Source organism: Harpia harpyja, chromosome 4 (assembly GCF_026419915.1).
Source record: "Harpia harpyja isolate bHarHar1 chromosome 4, bHarHar1 primary haplotype, whole genome shotgun sequence".
NCBI classification, from domain to species: domain Eukaryota; kingdom Metazoa; phylum Chordata; class Aves; order Accipitriformes; family Accipitridae; genus Harpia; species Harpia harpyja.
The window spans coordinates 29,635,268-29,649,590 of NC_068943.1; the positions used below are offsets into that span (position 1 = coordinate 29,635,268).

General features: G+C 38.1%; 1 protein-coding gene across 3 annotated transcripts in view; it reads left to right on the top strand.

Annotated features, from left to right (window-relative positions):
- DGKH (diacylglycerol kinase eta) overlaps positions 1-14,323 on the top strand; it is a 174,221-nt gene that overhangs the window by 106,993 nt on the left and 52,905 nt on the right. For 2 of the 3 annotated variants that reach the window (XM_052786060.1, XM_052786061.1), the window contains 5 exons: positions 1,866-1,970; positions 2,297-2,429; positions 10,163-10,269; positions 11,378-11,503; positions 12,701-12,803. In XM_052786060.1, the coding sequence (XP_052642020.1) occupies positions 1,866-1,970; positions 2,297-2,429; positions 10,163-10,269; positions 11,378-11,503; positions 12,701-12,803 (574 nt within the window). Of the gene's footprint in view, positions 1-1,859; positions 1,971-2,296; positions 2,430-10,162; positions 10,270-11,377; positions 11,504-12,700; positions 12,804-14,323 lie in introns of those variants that run through there. The other variant, XM_052786062.1, reaches the window with a different exon arrangement.

Consider the following 14,323-nt stretch of genomic DNA (forward strand, 5'->3'; position numbering starts at 1 on the left):
TGGGGGGTGCACAGGGGATTTCTGTGATCAGCACTATTAAAGACATAAGTAATTAAAGAAATATTACTTGAAAAGATCAAGATTGTCAGGAGCCTTCAGCAATAAATGCAACTGTTGTTGCTTAATGGCATTTCACAGCATCTGGTTGCAGGTTAGCATCAGTAATGAGCATGGGGGAAGGACAGACACAAAGTACAGAGTTTTGGATGGACTTGTCCTTACTTAATCCGTATTATAATGTCATGCTATATAATAGGAAATAATCTGGTGGGTGTATTTGCCCAAATAAAATTTCTGAGTCCACTGAAACCTGGAAATTCCAGCAGAATGCTGATTGTTGTTGGAGCCAGGGTTATATTATGATTTAATGGCTTTTCTGGGCTTCATTTGATGACCTGGCCTAGAAAAACATTTTGAAGTAATAAAGCGTCTGTTTGGCTCCAAACTAATGAGAGAAGCATTGCTCTTTGCATTAACTGTTCTTTAGGAAGAGCTGCGGAGAGCTACTAATAAACCTTATTAAAAAGCTTAAGCAAGACTGAAGGAAATAGAAAACAGAGAAACTATTCCATTCCATGTGAAGTGAGTACATCAAAAAAAAAAAAAGGAAAAAAAAGAAAGCAAGCCCACAGGGTTTTTGCCTCCCCTCCATGTGACTTGCAGCTTGCTGCACTTCAGTTACGTTGCCTCTGAGATATGTTAAAAGTGCAGCTCAGTTTAATGAAGAAGTGGATAGGACAAATCAAGGCTAGAGACTATTTACGGCAGAGATTGGGTAAGTAAATGGAGCTGTAGATAAGTGTTTACTAATATTGTGCAAATGTTACAATATCTAGCCTGTAGCGTTTAAAACAGTACTCAGAGCTATCATTTTTTGGTGGTCCTTTGTTTTACTTAAGTAATTTGCAAGTGTGGGTGGTACATACTATGCAACAGATTTATGCATAAGACTGATAAAGGATGTAATTTTATTTTTCAGACTTCCTACAACAAAACAAATAACTTTCCTTTAATTTAATGTACTTATTTTGTTTTAAATTCTTTGCTATGTAAGTAACTGCTTCGTCTATTTTTGTGCAGTGCTCAAAATAATTTCAGTGGGAGTTAGCTGATAGTTTCTGGTGCCTTCCTGTTATTTTAATTATTTTTCTACTGGTGAGGGAGAGGGGAAAACAGCTTATACCCTGAACCTCCTAGATACAGCATTTTCACATTTCTAGAATCCAACTCCAGACCACTGAAAACTCCCCAGCATCAACTTGTTCCAGGAATTCATTCAACCATCCTAGTAGGATATGATTTCAGCTGTTTGCTTTTGTTTTCTGTGTCTTTTTATAAAGATTTGTATGTGTTCTTATACTGAGTTTTATATAGAAAGTTCTGTTTTAAATTTATGTAAGTTTAAATTTGTGTAAATTTAATATCAATGTACAAGATAGAGAAATATGCTGAAAGCTTTTGTTGTTCTTTAAGACTTCCAGGCTTTTGATTTTGATATGTTTTTGTCTCTAGCAATTGGAATGGACCTTGCAGTGGCTATAATGCCGTTATGAAATAGGATTGCAATCTTAGTCAATTAGTAATTTCCAGAACGGTTGTTTTAGCAGCTTCAGTGCCTGCCATTTGAGTATTTAAATCTCAGTGCATAGACAAAGAGCTGAGAAGGAGGAATGATTGACATAGGTTGTAAAGACCTATACTGAAGCCTGATTCGAATCTTGGGAACTGAAAAAGGAAAAGCAAAGTCCTTCATTGTTGGTAGTGTGTTAAAGAAAATGTTTTTAAGCGTTTAATATCTTCTGATCTAGGGCATGTCTTCCTTCTGCATCATTTTACAGGAAATCAGAATGCGTTATCTTTTTCAGATAATCACTCCATTTAGGAGGCTAATATTGTGTGCTGAGAACAGAAAAGAAATGGAGGACTGGATAAGCTCTCTGAAGTCCGTTCAGTCCAGAGAACACTATGAGGTAAGTTGACATCCCTCTTCGTGCAAGCTGTTCTAGCTCAACAGATCAAGCTACAGGACACAGAACTGGAGTATTCACCCTCCTTAGTTGAAAAGTGTGTCTAATGTCAGAGTGAAGCTTCACGTTAAGACCTTTATTAGCAAAATGAGAGCTTATTATCACACTTTTGTGTAGAAGTTTGGAGGGAGAGCAGGCTAAATACCCTTTGCAAAATACTTTTGGTGAACATTGCATTGTCTTCCCCTATAATATGGAACCGTAGGTAATTTCAGTCACCGTAGCTGTGTTCTGTACTTGCAAATTTGTCTTAACTTCTCCTTTACTAGACCGCACAGTTTAATGTGGAACATTTCTCAGGGATGCATAACTGGTACGCCTGCTCCCATGCCCGACCTACCTTCTGTAACGTGTGTAGAGAGAGCCTCTCTGGAGTCACTTCTCACGGCCTGTCTTGTGAAGGTAAAATAAACGCTTTCTTCCCCCTGTTTATAATGCTGTGTACGTAGACAGATGGCTGAAAGTTTAAGATGGGTAATGATTCTGAAAATAACGAGTAAGAAAAAATCCTGAAGGGAGAAATCTATTCACTAGAGTGACTTTCTTTTGGGCAGAGGGACTGCTCATGATCTGGCTCACCTTCTTTGTGCTCCAGGTACCTTTTTCTAACTCATCTCAATAAAACAGTTCCTTCTGCTGCAGCGACCAGTTTGGAATGTGCTGGGTGGACGGTTTGCAAGAAAAGATAGGGTTTATTTGATTTGCCTGTCAAAAAATGTGAAACAAAATAGTCTTACTGGCTTGCAGAATCAGCATTCCTCAGGAAAAAAATCATAATGGTAGTTTCTGCCCAAAATCTATAAAAATTCGTAACACTTTGTTCAGCACTGATCTCTTCGCCGCCAATTCTTGTTTCCTCTGTTGCTGCTGCCCCATCCTGCAGTACAGGCAGGACAGATGAGGACAGATTTATTGCTTTAAAAATTCTCTCATGCAGTGAGGCGGTAGAGATGTAGATGCCTTTGCTCTTTGATGGTTCAACAGATGAAATCCAGCACAAAGAAAAAGGAGGTGTGGCTAAGACTTGAGCATTAAGCATCTCTGGAGAAATGATATTTCACAAACAAGTACTTATAATAAACCTGTAACATGTAACTGTAATTATTTATTTTCTGCTGCAAGTTCTGTGAAAAAGTGGTAACAAGTCTGCTTGTGTTAGAATCCAGCAGAAAATAAAGCATCCATGTGACCTTATGATATATATGAAATGTAGAGGTATTTAATTACCCAAATACCTAGCTGTCCAGAAAAGAGTTACAGTTACACCATTCAAAACTTGGTTTTTGGATGCATGTTTCCCAACTGCAAATGCATTTCTGTTATTGATGCTGTTATAATACTTGAGGTCTGACCATAATAATGTGTATTAAGGAAATCTTACAAAGGAAACATTAACCCACTGTCCTGAATTGTCCATGCTTTTAATGTAGCTAATGGTGCAGTTGCCAAGGAATGGGATGAAGCCGTTTCATAGAAATTAGAAGTAGCATAGTTACTTTCAGCTTCTCTGGTGTATGTTTTCCACTGCGTATAAGTCGTTTGGACAGTTTTAAGGCAATTATGGGATTTTCAATGTCTGATATTGGCAGATGGAAGTATCATGTGCTTAACTAAAATGCAATCATATTGCCTCTGTGTACAAATACAGTTATATTTGCTCAGGCAAAGGAAAGGAAAGACTTCTTTCCTTCCATAAAGACTTTATCCTTTCATAAGTTAGTATTATAGCTATCTTAAAAGGCTGTTTAGCAAGAATTATTCTTCTAAGATTATCAGTGTTAATGGTTGTAGTTCATTGTTTTCTGTTTTTTCATGTCTTATTCTGCTTCTAAGTGTGTTTTTAATTTTCAAGGAGTTGGCGTTAACTTTACATTAAGGAAGTTTCCTTAGTTTCCAGATTTGGACTTTGTCACCTTTCTGCATAACTTATTGCAAACTAATGCTACATTTATCCACATTTTTGGTGGCAGTTGATCTTTCAGCAGTTTTTACGAATGGCTGGTGAAGGTAGTTTGGGTTTGCTTTCACTGGTCCACAGTTTCATAAACGTGTATGACCTGGATTGGTTTATATGTAGATACTATGATATTCTTTATTAATAAAGTTTACCTCCTCTTACTTCTTAGCTGCTAGTTTATATCTACTTTCTTCAATTTTTTTCCAAGTATTTTTTTAAATATAAGGAGAACTTTTATTATGCATCTAATCTAAATCATTTGACAGTTGACTCTTTTACTGCAATACTTGTACTTTGTCCCCGATTCTGTATACCTGTAAAAACCCGTGTTAACCATCCTTAATTTCTTCATCTAAGCAGTGTATTTTGGCTTGATACTACTTCTTTCTCTGAAATTCTTATGTGACTGAGTTCATAGTTACTTGCTTCTGCCACGTACACTTCTAATGGATTTCACCATCTATTTTTTTTACTTACCCTGTGTTAGCAATATACACTGTTTGAGGAGACAATGTAGGAAGTATGGGGTCTTAAGATTCCCCAGACATGTTCTGCGCTACTTTTTCTCATTACATCTTTAAAAAAACTGTTTAAATATTCATGCTTGGCATCTAAAACCTCCAGCACTGCTTTACTCTGGGAATCCATTTATATCTATACTAAATTCAATTATTTGTGTGGTCATTGATCCCAGGCTACTCTATTATGTCTTGTATTGAGAAGCATGAGAGGCTGCTTCTCAAGAGATATTGGAGCTCTTCCTCCTCTCAGTGGTTTGGGTTACTGGCACGCCAAGTTATCTTGAAAGTAGCTTAGAGTCTTTGTGGTCTGATTCTTGACTGTTAACTGTAGGTAAAAATAAAAATAAATCCCATTGCTGATACTTTGCAGCTACTTTAGAAGATCAGTCCTGTAGTATTTTTTTCTCTCAGACTTGCTGGTCTCCAGCAGCACTACACAACTGTTTTTTTCAGCTTGACCACGCAACAAGCCTCATTTCTTTTGGAGATAAGATGGGTGCCTTCTTTTTTTGAGGGCACATTCCCTCCCAGTAGCCTTCGGCAAAGCTTCACCGAATCAACTGCAGCCCACCCTGAAGATACTCCTTTAAGTTTTGTGGAAGCCAGTGTAGGAAAGCCAGCATCTAAGCACCACACAGCCGCTCGCTCACTCCCCCCGCCACCCAGTGGGATGGGGGAGAGAATCAGAAAAGTAGAAGTGAGAACACTTGGGAGTTGAGATAAAGACAGTTTAATAGGTAAAGCAAAAACCGCACCCGCAAGCAAAGCAGAACAAGGAATTCATTCCCCACTTCCCATGGGCAGGCAGGTGCTCAGCCATCTCCAGGACAGCAGGGCTCCATCACGCCTGAATGGTGACTTGGGAAGACAAACGCCATCGCTCCCAACGTCCCCCCTTCCTTCTTCTTCCCCCAGCTTTACATGCTGGGCATGATGTCGTATGGTGTGGGATATCCCTCGGGTCAGTTGGGGTCAGCTGTCCCGGCTGTGTCCCCTCCAACTCTTTGTGCCCCCCCAGCCTGCTCACTGGTGGGGTGGGGGGAGAAGCAGCAAAGCCCTTGGCTCTGGGTAAGCACTGCTCAGCAGTAACGAAAACATCCCTGAATTATCAGCACTGTTTTCAGCAGAAATCCAAAACATAGTCCCATACCAGCTACTATGAAGAAAATTAACTCTATCCCAGCCAAAACCAGCACAGGATGTTAATACCTTTGCTAGGGAAAAGACTGTAGTGTGAACTTGCATCTTTTTAAAAGTCAAAGAATCGATATGTATATCAAGCTAAAGGTGTAAATTCATATCAAACCAGGCTTCATTCTTTCTACTGCTCAAAAAACAATTGACTTTTAAAAAATACAATCACACACTCCTTTGAGATGCAATGCTATTCCTCCCACTAGTTCCTTCTTTTGTGTCTTCTCAAAAGATAATCTACTTTTCAAATGTTGTCTGCATGGTGTGTTGCTCTAGCTAGCTCTAAAGGACTGATGTCTACAACATTCATCCACAGTCCTTACTAGGACAGAGAAATTACAATTTTTTTGCCTTGCTTTGGAAATTACTCCAAACTAGCTGAATCAAGTAAGGCTTTTGTTCTTTATGCTCCTCAAATGCTTCTCTTATTCAGAGTTTAGCTTGCTGTTTGCTCAGGAGTCTAAGCCTAAGAAGTTATCAGGTAAACACAGGGATGCATGGAACGTTTAGGCAAAGAAACCCAAAGAACTATAGATCATTAACTCTTTCAAAGCCGTCTAGCCTCAATTACTCTATATTAATACCACATTTCTGTCCAAGTCATTGCCAGTGGAACACTGCCTTTATGATTATTCTCAGAGACATATTTCTTCATGTAGTGTTTTCATTATCATGACTGAATCTTGATTGTTGAATATCAAATATACCTAATAAGCTGGAGATTGCACTTTAAATGAGATGCTTTCTCCTGTGATGAATTGCACAAACCAACCATATTGAAAGAACACTTTTGGATCATGAAGTCAAGCAATACGAAAATACTGGGATTAAATTGTCTCAGCAAATGCGCTTTGTGCACTTGGTCTTTTTTCATTATGATTCTGGTTTTTTCCCTGCAAAACTCTGTTGTTCTTACCCATTGCACAGGGTATTGTACATGCACTACTTGGGTAGTCATTGTCTCCAGGATTTTTGCCACATTTTCTGCACAGGCTGGAGAGTGAATAGTGAATGAAGTGGTCAGGAAGAGAGGGGATGTTCATTGTTAAAGAATTAAGGAGTAATAGAAAACCGTGTTGGGTGACTTTGTATCGCACTGTGCCCCTCTGTATTCCTGAGGAAATCACTTAAATAAGATTTTTGATCAAATTAGTAGTTGTTGTGTTGTTTTGTAATCTGGGACCTGTATCACAGAAGTGCTGAGTTTTCTATAACTGCAAAAATCAGTTGAAGCTGTTCTGAAGCCACTGATACTTTGAAGATACACAGTATTGAAAAAAAGGTCTTAGTTGCAGTAGTACTGAGTGTAATAATAATAATCATAATAATTTTAAAAGGCCAGGAAGAAATGAATATTGGTGTCTAAAAAGCATTATTTCATTAGCTTTTGGTAAATAAAGCAAATACCTGTTGAAAATTATTATGAACCAGAATACAGCACAGCTGCATACTTATCAAGACCCATCCACTGCATGCAGTGAATGAGGGTCCTATTCTCAAAAAGTGTATGATCATATAACTGAAGAGTTTACATCTGCACATGGAAGCTAGATTGCCAAGCTATATTGCAAAGTTAAGTTGCACAAGTAACAACTTTGTATTACTTGACTTTGTAATGCGAGTATTCCTTTAGCACTCTGTAATATTAAATTAACTTAGAGAGTTACTTATTTGGGTGAAAATAGTAAAAACTACCAAGAAACTGCTGAATTTTATCCTTTGTAACATAGTCATAAGTTTCAAATTGGAGTGAAGTTAGGTTGCTGTTTTCACGTGAGTCTCTCCGTTTTCACTGTGGCTTGTCCATCTGTCATGTGACAGTATTCTTGGAAACAAAACAGCAGGTTTCTTGGAATACCTGAAGACAAATCCTCCCATCTTGACAACTTAAATTATAGATACCAGCTCAGGGATCTTCAGATCAGTTTCAAAACTTTGGCTTTGGCCTTTAAAGTTGGAAAAGAACAGTCTGAGCCACTTCTTCTGTGAAGACCACAGAAGAGAAAACTCATCATAAAATAGATGGTAGAGCAGTAAATTTGGGGGAAAAAAAAAAAACCTGAGTATCCTGCCAATGCAGTTGAATTAATTGACGGGTGGTTAGAACGAAAGGCCTTTGAGATAGCAGTGTTCTATAACAAAGGTGTATATTTTCAGTGCAAGAGATCCTATGATAACATTCAGTAATGTTGACTTTTCTTCATTATAGATAATAATAGCTCTAGATTTAATCACTGCATCTGACAGCAGATATTGATACCACTGTGACAAATGTTTGCTAATTACATGGTTCTCTTGGTTGACTTTCTGAGAGACCTGCTTCATATTCCACCTAGAAACATCTACACAGGAAATTAAAATTCAAAATAATGTTCTATGAATATTCTAGATTTGGTTTGGCTAAATTTTTCCTTTTCTTATCTTTTAACTTTCGTTGGCAAGTAATGGCAATTGATGTCTAGCAGTATGTCTGCATGTTTCCAAAAGATTGCAGATATCAGACTGATTCATGAATGGGATGCAGTGTCACCCGAGACAAAAGAAATTAGGGGGTGGTGGTAACTGAGGTTGAGATTTGATTTAAAATTTTCCTTTCTATACCTGTCTCTTCTGTACTGCTATGTGTTTTGCTTGAAAGTTACATCTGTGTCTTAAGGTCATTGCTTTTGGTAACGTTTAATGCTCAGAATAACATGAATTGTTGTTTGATGATATTGGGGTTGCTGGGGGGTGACCTACAGAAAGCCTGATCTGAGATTTGGTAAGTTATATACTGTACCCACAAATCGAACATTAGCTGTCACTTACCATCCATGGTGTGGCTTGCTGCAGCTCTTCAGATCCTGGGTTTGAATTTGTCCTTGCCTTTTTGAGAGAGCAGAGGTTGAATACAGGGTTCTGAGATGTAGTTGAATTGTACCTCAGTAGGATTTGAAAATTGCCTTACTTTGTTATGCCTTCATAATTTGGAATTTCTTATTGCCCCTCATCCCTGATTTGTCGTATTTTTATCTGTGTGGCAAAGACAAATGCATATCATGTACGAGTAGGAAGCTGAATTCAGTGGCATATCTTCTCCAAAACATTCAAGTGGCAAAACTGCTCAAGACCCATCACTTGAAAATGCAGCCTTTATTTCTGTGCTTCTGCGAGAGCTGCCTTCTTTAGACGCTTGGAACCAGCATAGCTTGGCAAACACGCAATATGATGCTGAGCTGTTTTGAAAATGCGAGCCTACCCTGTCAGTTGAAGAATATAGGATATTTGCACACTTTGGGTCTATGAATGCTGCTTTTCGAATTGACCAGGGGAGCTACTGTAAAAGCAACAAAACTCCTTTTTCTGTTTCCTTCTCTTTCTTTGAGCTAGGCATGTACTTCAGTGCATCTCCCAGAACAGTGAGGATTGCTCTCAAACTCAGATGTTGCTTACATAGTCTCAATTCACTTTTAAAATTGATCTGGCAACAGATCAGTGGAATTAAAATGAGAAATTTATGATTCACAAGACCTTTTGTACCATGGCTTAATGTTTTTTAATGGTGGACAAGCGATGGACCAAAGCTTTTGATAGTTTCCTGTCAAATATTTGTTTGAAAAGAGACTACTACTTCTGGTCTGCTGGCTAGTTCTCATAAACCCTTAATGGCCTTTGCCAAAATAATTTATATAATGCACTCTAAATAGAATGATGTCATGCACTTCCAGTAACAGAAATACCCACAGCTGGGTGCGTGAGTCTGGTCTAATATGATATTAACCAGTCATATTAATTGAGTTGAACAAAATACAAATAGTTATTAGATTGTCAAAATGTCTGCCTGTACTACACACTTGTGCTGAGTATTCCAATGAGTGGATTTTTAATAAATAATCCAGTAAGAAGTCAGGCTCCTCCTCACTTAATGTAACCTCTTGGAAAATATTGTAACCACCAGTATCCTGAATAAATGTATCACCACCTAAGCCTTCGCTTTCTCAGCTTCTGGGAAAACAGGCATAGTATGGTGCCCAAAAGGGAACCTTTAAGCAAAGAAACAGAGCTCCTGAAGAAAAATATTTCTGTGAAACACTCTCTCATCACTGCTTGCAAATTTAAACCAGGTATCTGAGTTCTGTCACTGGAGGCATAGAAAAAGCAAAAACACAGTTAAAGGTGTATTTGTACCTTAGTACCTTGCATTGCACCTGAAAAAATGGGGACTGATGTGGATTTGAGGACTGATGTGGATTTGACGACACACTTAACATGGACTACAGCTAAGCAGTTCAGCCCAGTTTAGAGAGTTAAAGCTGGAGTGATTATAAACTGAGTTTTCTTTTAGTTGGGTTGTGTCATGTGTGCGACACTAAATGACATGTACTTGGCTGTTTTATGGAATATCTCAGTTTAATTTTTTTAAAGATATGTATCACTGAAATACAGCAAATAACAAAGTATACATGATTATGTGTGTCTTCCAGTGTGTAAGTTTAAAGCACACAAAAGATGTGCTGTCCGAGCAACAAATAACTGCAAATGGACTACCTTAGCCTCAATTGGAAAAGACATCATTGAGGATGAAGATGGTGTAAGTACTATTCATATTTACAGTATTTTCCAAAACTGTTTCTTCTTTATGGGGAAAAAAAAAAGGCTAAGCGTAGAAATATTGCCATGTGACCCATTGGAGTTAACGGTAGGTGGTTATATTCCTGAACACTTTTCAAAGATTAACATGGTATTTAGAACAAAAGTTACATTCCTATCTCACAAGGCAAGTTTAGTATCTGTGGGCACTAGATTGCAGCCGTATTACAATATTTTAAAGGCCACATGCAGAGAAACTCTGAAGCTGGAGAATTGCTCCCAGAAGTTCCTACTGCTCTTAAGCAAAGGTGGTATTTTATACTGTTACCATGCTGTTTTGGCAATCTATTTTGTGTCCCCCTTACTGATAGCTGTTCCCCAGGACACCTGTTTGGAATTCACTGATGTGTGGGGTCTTTTTTTACTGATGAAAGCAGGAATTTTAAAATTAGCAGGAGAAATGACAAAAGCTTTTCAGAGGTTTATTATGATAGATGGGTTATTTTTACAAACACAACCTACGTATGTGCCACTGGTGTGAAACATCTTCCTACAAGGTTAGTACTATGAGTGTCCTGAGTTGCCCATGGTATTAATGAGGCAAAGAGTGCACTGAGTAAAGCTTTGCACTGCATTTAGGTACTGCTTTATAGAACTGTGACTTACCAGCCATGGTGAGGGGGTATGCAAAGCCACAGAGGTATTCTGCTGTCCTGCCTATTCTTCCAAAATTTAGTTCTTTTAATTGGTCTGTGTCTTGTAGTCAACATTAAGTGAATGGGTACTTACTTGTGTTACAGAGTCTCTAGATTTAACTGCCCCATTGTTTTGTGGTTAGTTGCTACCATAGTACCATGAATAGTTGAATGAGATGCGTCTCCCTTCTTCAGCTGTCCCATTTTCTGCCTAGCATGTGAAACATCACCATAGTCCACATTCATAGCTGTTGCCTTGTAAGCATCAGTGTCACTTATCCTGGTCAGCCATACCTGCTTCTTTGATGAAAGGGTAGAGCTGTGGGAAACAGTTTAAATCCACCTATATTTGAGAGACAAAAGCCTCTAATTTCTATTTCTGAGTATTTAACTTTTATGACTGCTTCTTCACAGATAGCTATGCCTCACCAGTGGTTAGAGGGTAATCTGCCTGTCAGTGCCAAATGCGCAGTCTGCGACAAGACTTGTGGCAGTGTTTTACGCCTGCAAGATTGGAAGTGCCTTTGGTGTAAAGCTATGGTAGGTGCAATGAATCACATCCAAGCGTCTGATTTTGCCAGCTTTATTGCTCGCCATTAGTTTTATTTTGTCATTTCATAACTGTGCTTTTGGATTTAGTAGGAGCAGGCAGCTTGTACAAACTCAGGTCTCTCTAATGTTCATAATTTCGCATGACTGTCATACTTGCTTCAGTTAATTTTTAATACACCCACAGATGCAGCTTTTCTTTAATAGAGGTTGTCATCCAATGTGTTTTCTCTGCCTTCTCCTGACTGATAACTGAAGGTTCAGATGTCTGTTCCATATGCCTGATAATCATATGTTAATTTCTTGTATCTTTTATTGTAGATATTGCTGTAATAATATTTTAGTAATATCAGTAATAGTAATGTTTATTATATTAATATTGATGTAGAAATATTTTTAATACTGCAAAGTCTTGAAGTTCCCTTCTTCAGGACACTCTGTAGGTTGCAGATTGAAATTCTATAACATGCTATTGCTGTTTCCCCAAAATACAGTTTTCTCTTAATTTTTTAACTTGTCTAAAAAGATAGGTTTCATATGCTAGGGTATAGAAGTGGAAAGTCAGCAGTTTTTTTCTTGTTGAAGCTTTCGGCATATAGATGTCTGAGGCTCTGTGTGTAGGCAGTGGGAAATGATTGGCATCTCCAGAGGTGATTTGAAATTTAGGTGAAGTGCAGCACCCTCTGCATGTGCCTGTTTTTCCAATAACTATGGAAGACACCTCTACAACGCATAGTTTATAGGACCCACCTTTGGTGGGCTGCTCTGGCTTGGTATGTGTGCTAGCTTTAGTGCAGATAGGTCTTCCAGAACAGCCAGGTGGACCAGGCATGTACAGAACTGTTGCTTTGCATGTGCACAGTGTGCCTGCTGCCTCCAGCACAGATTCTGGCTGCTGGGAACTTGGTCCTCCCTTGCTCGTGGATGGAGGTAAGTGATTCCCTTGAAAGGATGATTCATATCTGCTATAGGGGTAGCTGAAGATGAAGTACTCCAAACTTAAATTTTGCGGAATGAGTAACAAGCTGTTGTGGTTGACCACTCATGGTTTTTTTTCCAGTCTCGCTCCTCTTCCCTCTACACCTAAATGTTATATATTAGTCCATTTTTGTTACATAGATGCTGCATCAGTTACACTTCCACCCTGAAATTCCACTGTAGGGAAATAATTTTTTGTTTCTTTTGTAGGTTCACACTGCCTGTAAAGATCTGTATCCTCGTAAATGCCCACTTGGCCAATGTAAGGTATCGATCATACCTCCAACAGCACTAAACAGTATAGACTCTGATGGTACGTAGTATTGTAGTGTGTTCAGTGGTAGTTCTGGACTTGCAGTGCCTAGTGAGATCTGTATAACTAAACAAGGCTAAAATCATTCTGCTGAGCAGGTGAATGCAGTCTTCAAATTTAGAGAAAAGTATAATTTTCTGTGTAGCTTTTCAGAAGATTATTTAACTGACATGATTTAAAAAATGTTTTTGAAAGTTCCCCCACTAGAAATTTTCTCCCATTTTACTTATGACTCTTGGAAACTTTTCAAGTGAATGACCAGAGTCCTCAGATGAAGTGGGCTGATGCCTGCCTGACATGCATCACTCATTCTGAGAGTTCTCAAAGTTTGGATAAATTCGCTTAATGCAGAGGTAAGCTAGCTGAATGGCTCAGATCCAACAAATGCTTTACCAGACTAAAGAGAGGAATTGCTTCCACAGCTTGTCTAAATTTCTTTTAAATATAAGCAGTGTAAGAATCCTGCAATACAAGGATAAAAACCCAGCAAATGTTCAAAACTCAGAGGTGCTCTTTGGTGGCTCGGGATAGAGATGCATGAGCAGTGGGACACTGCACTTAAAGGCAGGGAGTGGATTTAATAAGGAGTATCATGAAATCTAACTGCTTTAATTTTATAGGTTGTGTGGCAAATGTAGAGCAACAACTTTAACACAATTTAATGAATTATGTTGTATGAAGTTAGTACAAGGATTGTTTATGCTGTTTATATTCGCTCTATTTACTTGCTATGTCTTAGACCAGAGCGTCATGCTGCTATTTATTATTCATGCTAGGAAGATTGTTCCATATGTGAAATTATTTTTCTTGGCATCTAAATAAATTAATCAAACCTTATTTTAAATTATACATTATGATAATGTGGAATTAAATTAGCATCCTTTAACGCCAGGTTTTTTATTTGTAGCTCTAGTAATTGAAAACAACATAGTCATTTTAATATTGCCTGAAACCAATGTCGAAACCTATACCTGTGATGTCTGATTTTGAAGTGTTGCTGAGAAACCACTACTTACATAGACTGGTCATGTTGGTGACAACAGTGTCCATTAGTACTACTTACTAAGGGCCTTATAGAAAGCCTCCTGTAATTTCTTAAGACCTGCATTGACTTTAATAAGCTTTGGATCACAGCTGAAGGAATGTTGTTCAGTGATTCTAGTATAATTAATAGTGTAACTTCAGTCTGAGAAGAAAGTTCTCATGCAAAGTCTCACCCGGGAGCAGCTGAGTACAGTAACTTTTAGAATCTGTGAGTACTCTTGGAAAGGTCATACACATGTGGATGATCCAGTTCAACTCAGTAAGGTTAAAGAAAAGTCAGATTAAAACCCAAACACTTGTAACTGAAATATGTATTTAATTATGTGATAATCTGTGAAGATGAGATTTGAGAAGTATTCTAAAAGGTTAATAAACTTTTTCACTGTGGAAAAGCAATAAAGCTATTGTCTTCAGGATTTTACTAAATCTAGGCACTGAAAATACCAGAAAGAAAAAAAAGAACTCGTAAATCTTGA